This window comes from Penaeus vannamei, chromosome 2 (assembly GCF_042767895.1).
Source record: "Penaeus vannamei isolate JL-2024 chromosome 2, ASM4276789v1, whole genome shotgun sequence".
NCBI classification, from domain to species: domain Eukaryota; kingdom Metazoa; phylum Arthropoda; class Malacostraca; order Decapoda; family Penaeidae; genus Penaeus; species Penaeus vannamei.
Genome location: NC_091550.1, coordinates 51,537,445 through 51,547,444, shown reverse-complemented (window position 1 = coordinate 51,547,444; position 10,000 = coordinate 51,537,445). Strand labels below are relative to the sequence as shown.

Below are 10,000 nucleotides of genomic sequence, written 5' to 3'. Positions count from 1 at the left end.
CGCATGCCTACAATGCTCAAGAAGTGCGATTTCCCACACACTGCAATTTTTTTCCCATTAAAGCCTGTATATTGTTTATTGATCAGGAAACTAAAATTATGAATAAAAAGTTTTTTTTATTCAAAATAGTCAAGTCCTGGAAGGCAACACAATGGATTTTCTCTATTTAAATGAGACTTCAACCAACTAGTTTGTGACATTTGAATATTAAATCAAAGAGTTTAAACTAAATATCATTTATTTTGTTCTCTGACAATTTTTTTTTTTTTTCAGTCACATTCTAAATACCAGAATTAGTCTGATAATTCCTGGCTGGAATCCAGTAAGGTTATATCAAACCATGTTAGATGTAGAACCATTTACACAACAATATAAATAATATCAACACTAATAATCAACATTTACTCATTCCATGCATTCCATTTGCCTCCAAAAAAGACATTACTCACAAAGTCTTGACAAGATAAATGTGGAATTCATGAGAAAAAACATTTAGTAATTCCATCCTTTGGTTATACTGCCACAGTATTACAAGACTGAAGGTACTGGTCAGGGTACAGGTGTTAGCCCAAGCAACCAATGACACAAGTGTATCTATTGGAGAGGTTTGTCTACTGTCTCCACAGGATTTGGCTTTCTCTAAAATGAATTAATATAAAATCCTATCCTCTTCAGTAGAGTTACTCTTGAACATCAAATTTCTCTTAAAACATCCCTTATCCCTGATGCTGACATTAACCTGCCAAAATATTTATGCAAGAGGCAAGAGGCACTTTGAAGAAATGTTACATACAAGTTTCATTCAAGTTTTTGTGAACATTTTTGTTTCTCTGCATGGGACTCTGCAAAATCCACACTGCAGAAGACCGAGAGCAATGCCAGTAAATGACGTAGTTTTATTTAGACGCACCAGCCTTGGAGGACCTGGTGCTAGCAATATACTACATATCTATCATCTTCAAACTGGAGATGTATCTAGATAAGGAACTTTCATTAAGGTTTTTTTTATTTTTATTGTTAACAATAATTATATTTAATAAAAAATAATAATTAAGATAGGAATATTAATATTACTCACAATATTAATAAAACTAAAAATTATGAACTTAAGTCCTCATTACAAAAACTAAAAACCATGAAAACTGTAAAAATGTTTTTTTTTTTTCAATAAATGGATACTAATTTGTAGTAACCTATGATATATATTCCAATACTTAAAACATTATTTTAAGTCCCTCCCCCCTTCTGAGTGTAACTTATTTAATTGTTGGTGAAAGAATTTTAAAATCTACTTTTTTACAGCATACTGTTAAGAGCTGGTTGCTATAGTCTCACATAAATGGCAAGAACGGATGACCCTGAAACATCACCCATCCATTCCATGCTCCTCTTCCTACTGCCTGCTAAACCAAACACAACAAGCTTATAAATCCTTGACTGCACTTGTTGTGCATTGCTATAGCAAGGCATCCTTCCTCTAAAGGTCTCATTACAAGACTATCTTAAAATATTCTTGTCTAATTAATTATTGTACCTCTACTTTCTACGCAATCTTACAGGCATGCCTTTCCAACAGGCCATTGCTAATACATCCCAAAAACTTAAGAAAAATCCAAGTATGAACCAAAGACACTGGGTAGTAAAAGCCTGGGCCCTAATGTTGTACTGGCAGTGGTATCGTGAATTTTGTGTGTATCACACTGTGCCATGTATGCGCAACTTTTGTACTTGTGGCCTGTTCGCAGCAGCATAACCCTGAGTTCTGGGGAGAGAACTGCATCACTGTACACTGCACTTCTTGTCCCCAACTTCACCTGCAAAAGGATGAGAACGTCTCAAGTAAACTACCTTTTCCTGTAAATAAATAAAATGTTGCTACATTAGTGCTTTCATCATATATAGTATATTTATTGTATACAACAGCAGTACAGTCAAGATATTCATGATTCTGAGAACAAAATTATCAAATCTTTAAAATATAAACATCTAGATCTTGATATTCACTAACAACATGCAAGAATGAACATATATAAGAAGTAAATAGATATCAACAATTATCATTTTACTATTAGTTTTTAGAACAGACCATGCGCAAACACAAACCCCCTACATATATGCACACAAACACCTGAACAGTGTGTGTTCATTTTGTGATCCTGATCATGTATGTTCCCTCTTCCAGAGGTAGGCCGAGTGCGAATCTATTAACAGCTGTTTTACCAAGTCTAGCAGCTGCCGTCACAAGGAGGGTGGGCTACTTCTTTAGTTATATCTAAAAAATTATTTACTGCTTTATTAAATTTTTAATTTTATTTTATAGATGAAAGATTCGGCTAAAATCATTCTATGAGTCACCCAGTATTGGTTGAACTAAGCCACCAATAAGACATTATTATTATTTCATCACACATGTACTTCATAGGAAAGTTCTGAAAAGCTAGCACCTATTTTTATTTTATATCACAAGACTGTTATTTATAGGTTTCCTATAGTTATACTAGAGAAAAAATAAAACCAGATTGGTATATTACCATACTTATTATCATACTACATCTATAAACTATATACCACAAAATGCATTGGATATGGCTTTTGTGCAGCAAGACGATTTACTCACATGCAAAGAAAAAAAAAGAACTACTACTACTACTACATACAGACATGCAAACTCCCTTTTGCACATTTTCATACATTGAGATTAGCCAAACTTATATATTAATATATAAAAATTATAATAATCACGCCTATCTTATGTTCATAATAACCAAAGATAAGGCCAAATAAGCCATGTTATCTAATTAAATATTACAGCAAAAGCTTTTTTTTTCTTCAAAGTAACCACCACAATGAAGTACAAATACATCCTTCTTGCATACATGAAAAAATACCAACAAGTAATTAAACATACAATAATACAATTATTCCACATATGTCAATATTTGGATTGGCTCTTCATTCTAATTGGTAATACAACTTGTTTAACCCAATGCCTCTGAAAGAATTAAGGGTTTGTTGGTCTTCCATTCCAGGGAGTATGTGTTTTTTTCTTTTTCTGTTCATTCTTGTATGCATAACATGACTGTAATGTTTTTGCATAGTCCAAGGTACATGATATTCATCTAAGGTACTAGACTGAACCTGTAGTAGCTCCATAAATAAGGTGTGTAACACTGTGAACAAAATGGTATGTGGTTTTATAGAAAAAGAATTTTCTCTCATTTTTGCAAATCCAATTTTTCCAAGATAAGAGATGGTATGCAGTTATATAGAAGGCTGCTACTCCTATGGCTCTAGTACTTCCCCTTTGTGTGTCATACTTCAAGAGTCACACTAGCAGTGCACCAAAAGACAATGTGAGTGGTTGACCCGAGAAGACTGATCACATAATCTAGAGGGAAGATTACTAAGAGGTTCATAGTTGCAGCAACAGAGTACAATGTTTTGATGCGTGACATCTTCCACGCATAGCAGGTAAATCATTTATGTGCTAAATATCACTCCTTTTATACTAAACAAGAGCAAATCATAGCATTACATGTCCTGTTCTCCCTCATGGAATGCCCCTGCGTACCTGGCATGTAGGCATAAGGGTACCTTACAAAGAAGAGAATAAAATGTAATGCCTGCTTCATTGCAACATAATGTAAAAGACCTGCTGCCTGGAATCACGCCCAAGTCAGCCATGATGTGAATGACCCATCAGTTTTGATGTGAACCTCACATCATCTGAAAGTTATGGTTAATATACCCTTCCCTATAAAAAAAGGAAAGGAAAGGAAAGGAAAGGAATAGCCAGCTAGCTAGCTTGTTGCCACAGTTGACATATTTCACACTACAATAAATATAATTTTCTTTTCTTTCTCTTCCTCCATTTCTTCCTCCTTTTCATTTAAGATATTTCTCAGAAAAAGAAAGAATATTTATCCCTGAAACATCAAAATCCCCAGGATTTTACCCATGCACTTTCCATTGTGGTTTCACTTTATTAACTTTGTTAACTTTTTTTTTATCACTATTACTGTTTTATTGTTATCAGTATTATTACTATTACTATTATAATTCATGATGATAATAATAAAAACAATAGCAATAATAAAAACAACACTAATAATATTAGTAAGAAAAAAAATCTTTTCCCCCCCAAGAATTCAGGGAATGGGCCAAACAGGTAAGATCAGGTAGGCCCCATAAATTGACCCCAATTTGTGTTAATGAAGCTAATATAACAAAACCATAGTGGAAAGTAGATGCACCCAATGCTAGTGGGTTGAGTCATGGCACTACTCTCTCATAAAAAGAATTACAAAGAGCATATGCAACATACTGTCTACATGGCCAGCAACGCAAGGCAACACTGGACCTACAACCATCCACATATGAGTGAGAGTATAATGTGTAAACGAAAGCTTCATCTCACTTGCTTTTGGTGGGAGAGCCCTTGCTTCCCTCAAGGTGTTCCATGAGTGTTCCTGATGATGAAGGCTCTTGTTTAACATCAACCGATGACCCCAAGGAGGGAAACAGCTTCTTTGCCGTTTTCCGCTGATCCTCCCAGCTAGCTGCTAGTTGCTTTTGTACCCCTATATCTTGCATTCTGAAAGTAGAATCATAATTAAGTACAAATTCTATAATTTAAAAATTGAAAATTACATACATAACTAATAATTATTGAATCATAAATAAAATACTATTTTTCACATTCCTTCCATTGTCAATGATGTAATAGAGCTGTTTAGCTGCTTTAATATGCAACAAACGCTAGCACATCATAATGTCCTTTGGCATTTGTTACGTATTATCCAAATGGTAATAGACCGCTGCAGAGACTCGTATCATCTCTAAGTGGTCTCACAGCAATAATAACAACAATTAGTAACTCCCCCCCCCCCCATAATACTTAATTTTCTGTAATATCTGTACTGCCAGCCATAGAGGGCAGGCATAGGATGAATCACTTGCATCTATGATCACATTTTTCATAGCTAAAAATACTTCAAAAGCAAAAATTGGTGATTTTTTTTTCTGATGAACTAGTAAGCAGGAAATGCATGAAGGCTTGGAAACTTTTGTTGAACTGTTCTTTTTGTTTTGGTAGTGCTATTGCCCCATTTCTTAGGTTTCAAAAGGTCAATATGAACAAGCTTGCAACACTGCAGAACAAAGATGCATAATATCGAAAATCTTATAAACATTAGAAAGTGATGCATGAAAATTAAATGTAAACAGCATTCCATAACCTTAGATGATTCCAATATGAACTTACTTGCTCTGTAACTGAAGAATGCTCTTGTAGACAACACCAGTCCCTATAAGCCCAAAGTCATGGAGAGATATCATGTGTAGTACAAAGTTTCTGTATAAACTCTTGCGGAGGAGTTCCGTGCCATGACTTTCAAGGAACATGGAGCAAGCCAGGGGGATCTGGCTGTCTCCCACAAAGCTGCAAAGAAAAAGATACTTTGAATAATTTGATTACAGAGACAGTTCTTAATAACTGTAAATATGCATCAAAAAGAATTTTCCATAAAGTACCTTCAAAGCTTCAAATAATTTGTTTCACATCTCAACAGTTATGACACAAATTTGCTGAACAGTTCTGAGTGCAGTAATTTATATATTAATCAATTCATCACTTCCTATTACAAAGTTGGCAAAATTAAGAGAAGACAATGACCAGAATACCATAATAATTACTTATCCTGTTCAAACAAAATGGAAGTTCTTTGTGCTAAATAGATATTTTAACCCCTACGATCCAGATGACATTACAGTTCTATCATGGAAAAATCTGGGTTGAAGGCCGGGTGATGCGAACTAGCTGTCATGAGCAAAGGCCAGGGTGACAGAAAAGATTCGCCATGAGTGCACAAACCTCTTGGAGTGTGATTTGACTCGTTTGGCACTTTGAAAGGGGCTTTAGCATTATTCCCATCAATAAACAAAAGTGGAATGTAAGGTGAGTAAGCTGTGACTGGAAGAGCGTCAACTCTAGGGAGGATGATATTTCCATGCTGCACATCGCATTCCTGGCCGCTGTGATTGACAGCACAGGAAAATTATGAAAAAAATAAGATATATGACAAAAATTACCAAATATTCCTTTTTTTTCCTTGCACTGAATTACTTACTACATAGAGATATGATATGGAGTCTATGCAAGGAAAATAAGCTATTATCAACTGGATAAAGCAAATCAAGACAAATATGAAATTAGAAAATGGCAAAAAAAGGGGGGGGGGGGAATTACTCAAAATAACTTTGCAATGGGGAGCCAGAGTCTTACCATTGCTCATGGGTGTTCACGCGTGCCCAGGCTGGTAGTTACTTACATAACCCACATCCCATATTTTCAGCACCATGATTTCTTTGACACAACTGGATCTAACGGGTTAAACTGTAATTTTATGTACAAATACCTGGTCTAACTTTCAAATCTTACAAGTAAAATCCTGAAAATCATAATAAACAAAAAAGTCTTACTTGTATTTCATGACATGGAGGTTCCACATTTTCATGAGTTCCTTCTCTCCCTCATTAACATCAGAGAATTCATCAATCATCATTTGTGTTTTTTGTCGAACCCATTCCGAGTCGTGCTCCCCTTCACTATCCTCATCAAGCTCATGTGGCTGAATCGGGAGGCATGTCATGGTGTGGTGGTATAACCTAACAAGGAAATAACACCTCTATGACAAAACGATAATGAAGTATAGGACATGGGTCTTTTCTACTCTTATATAATGAAAAGCTTTGAATCAGGTATGGGAATTACGACGAATATCAACAATGAAATAGAGCATACTCACACCATCTTGCTGAATGTAAAGAAACCTACAAAAATCTTTATTCGAATCCATGTTAATAATTATCTTTGGAAGAATCCACACAGCAAGCTTAAATTGTTAATTACTGATTATGTGGATCTCTGGAGACAAATATACTTGATGTATATGTTACAGACACCAGACCTACCTATTGTGACCTAATATATAAGACCGTGGTAAATCAAAATCATTGTCATCCTGTTCCAAGAACTCCGAGAGCGAGGGTTTCGGCCGTTTGGGTCTGCACACCAGTACAGTTGTGTTGGGTGTCCTGCGTGTGGGACCACTGCGGGAAAAGGCAAAGCCAGCAGGCATTGTGACCAGGTCCTGCGGGTTGCCTGCATAAGAGCCATCATAGCACTCATTGAGGGCAACATCGATTCTGGCTCCTTTTGGATGTGGCTGTAACGGGGCACAATGTGAACTTCTGTATATAATATTTTCATCTATGAATTCTGTCTTCTTGCACAAGACTAGAAGACTAGCCCTGCCTGTTGATTCTTTATGAACCCTGAGGTTGCATTTGCCTAATAATCACTGTTTACATAAAGAAAATAGTTTATACATTTCAAATATTCTATTCAAATTTCAACATGCCTTACTTACCACATATGTGAATGTAAAGCGTGCATGGCATAACTTGAGGTGTTTCAGGAGAGAATAGAGGGCCATGCAGTTCAGAGAACACCAAGGACAGTGGAAGTCCCGCCGTGCCTCTGTTTGCTGCCGGCTGTTGTTATTATAGACAAACTGGTATAGAACTAATTGGGGAGCCTCTGGACTGGCCACACCTGGAACATAATAGCAATAATTGAGCTTACTTTTCTTCTTTCTGAATTTCAAAATTTAAAAATGCATGATTTTTTTAAAATCAATATTTACATTTTGGTGAATTACTTGGCAGCTCCCAGTGTTTTTGTGTATGAGTGTGTTACCATTGACTCTTTATCTGCAAGTTGCATATCTTTAGAAATATTTAACTTGATTTGTGATATCACAAGATGTTGCTAATAATTCATCTATAATTTGTACAATATTCTACAATATATTTTGTAAGATACTGTATATTCACAATTTACAGTAATTATAAGAATGTTTGATTAAAATCATGATACCCCCCATAACTTGAATAAATTTAATCATGCCAGCTCTAGATCTAGTCCACAAGAAAAAAAAAAGATAACTTTTAAAACCTCAACAGATAAGGACACACTGGATGCAAATCTGAATTACCTTGTAATGAAAAATCATACTAAAGCATGGTATTTCTAACATGGTTGGCCATAATGGAAGAGTGGGGAGATTTTAAGTTATGAGGCAATGTTTGATAAGTCTCAGAGTGTTAAAGGAAGTGAAATACAAACCTTGAGGCTTAGGCTTTGTAGATGCACTGTTGGCTAGAACAACATCCAATGGTTTTAATGGTCTCAGTCTTGGTCTTTCTATGCAAGAGTTTGAGTTTTCACTATTCCAGTTAAGAGAAAATTTTAAAACTGGAATACATTTAAAAACATTATCAAACTTAAGCGTGTCTATACTCTCCCAGCTTGCATTCTTTTTTGGGCTTGATTTACACAACTGTAGATTATCTCCCACTTGCTGCTCCAGCATCAGTTCATAGTGCCCAGGAGTGAGCAGGCAGCGCCCATGCCTGTCAAACATGACCAGTTCTCCACAGTAAGTTGTTCCCACACCATTATGGGCATCTCCATTAACTGAATTTGTCCCCCCAGTTGATATGTTGGAGTCCTGCGAGTCCTGGGAGGAACTCCGACTGATGCGGCGTCTCTTGGCAACTGGCTCCCCAGCTGAAAGAGGGAAAGAACTATTCAGATTGTTGGAAAATAACATCTTCCATTCATAGCCATAGGGGGATGGTGGTGCACATCTATAGTCAGAGGTTACCTGCTAAGTGTCTGCTCATTTGAAACAAAAACACATCAAAACAGCATTTTTTCCCCATAAAAATAAAAACCTCTCATTTCCAATCATATATTAACCCCTTCGATATGGGGTGACACATTGTGATATGTTCATCATGTGATGGAAAAATCCCATTGAGGGCCATGGGAATCACTCACTATATGAGTGCACAAAGCGCTTGGAGGGTGGTTAGACTTAATGGGTATTTAAAAAGGGAATGTAGAATGTACCATCCATGAGTCATTACTGGAAAAGCACTGGCTCCAGATAGGACACTATTTCCATGCTTAGGATCCTATTCCTGCTGATCATTTAAAAATGGCACAAATAATAACATATTATTGCAGAGTTATGGACTACTTAGAGATGATATGGAGTCTGTACAAGTAAAACAGTCTATTATCATCTTGTATAGTATATCAAATGACAAATATAGATCTTGGAAAAATTGCATATGAGGTAAAAGAGATAACATGGCACAGGGAAGGCAAGGAGTCTTGACACTAGACTAGAGTGTTTACATGGGCCACATATTCAGGAGAGTTGGCACTCAAGTATACCTAATGCCCAGATTTTGGGACATGTGCAGACAGAAAGGCACCTAGATCCAACAGGGGAATGAATACTAATGAAAAAAATAAATCATCTAAGAAAAATAAATGGCCAATTTTTTTTTCTTTTCTTTTTTTCCTTTTATATATGTGCTCATAAATATGTGCTCATTTAAACAATTTTGATGTGTACAAATATTTTTCTTCACACTTTTGGAATTTGGAATAAGGTTATTAGCTAATCTATGATACCCTAGAATGCTTCAAGATACTTCATTCCTGATTTCTTCCATTCCAACTTGCTAAACTTGCCATTATTCAATGAAGCTTTAGAGGAACTCACCATTCTCCTGGTCATGAACAAGGGATACCCGAAACACTAGAACATATGACTTCACTTGGTGGCCATTGCTTGCTGTGAAGTTGTGTGTGGGGATGCTGAGAGTGGCATTCCTTCCACCACCACCCCCTCCACCTCCTCCTCCTTCACCTTCAGGAGGGTTGATATTCACATCTTGTGTTCCTACTGATACCTGTGAACATTTGAAAAAATGTGTAAGATAAAAATATTCAGGTTTTGTTAGCTTCAAATAATACAGCTAATACTTCAGGTGCCCCTATCTATATCAAAAAACATTATATTTTAAAACATCCCATCCACACCCAAATAATAAACAAACAAACAGGCTAACAAAACACACA

The 10,000-nt window shown here is 36.0% G+C and overlaps 1 protein-coding gene across 8 annotated transcripts in view; it reads right to left on the bottom strand.

Annotated features, from left to right (window-relative positions):
* Positions 1–220: 220 nt before the first annotated feature.
* Su(z)12 (Polycomb protein Su(z)12) overlaps positions 221–10,000 on the bottom strand; it is a 17,728-nt gene continuing 7,948 nt past the window's right edge. For 2 of the 8 annotated variants that reach the window (XM_027353497.2, XM_070134957.1), the window contains exons 6-13: positions 9,642–9,831; positions 8,189–8,632; positions 7,431–7,615; positions 6,973–7,226; positions 6,481–6,666; positions 5,264–5,440; positions 4,418–4,594; positions 221–1,814 (exon numbers count right to left, since the gene is read on the bottom strand). In XM_027353497.2, the coding sequence (XP_027209298.1) occupies positions 1,811–1,814; positions 4,418–4,594; positions 5,264–5,440; positions 6,481–6,666; positions 6,973–7,226; positions 7,431–7,615; positions 8,189–8,632; positions 9,642–9,831 (1,617 nt within the window). In that variant the 3' untranslated portion in view covers positions 221–1,810. Of the gene's footprint in view, positions 1,855–4,417; positions 4,595–5,263; positions 5,441–6,480; positions 6,667–6,972; positions 7,227–7,430; positions 7,616–8,188; positions 8,633–9,641; positions 9,832–10,000 lie in introns of all 8 variants that reach the window. The other 6 variants (XM_027353496.2, XM_070134945.1, XM_027353495.2 and 3 more) reach the window with 3 other exon arrangements.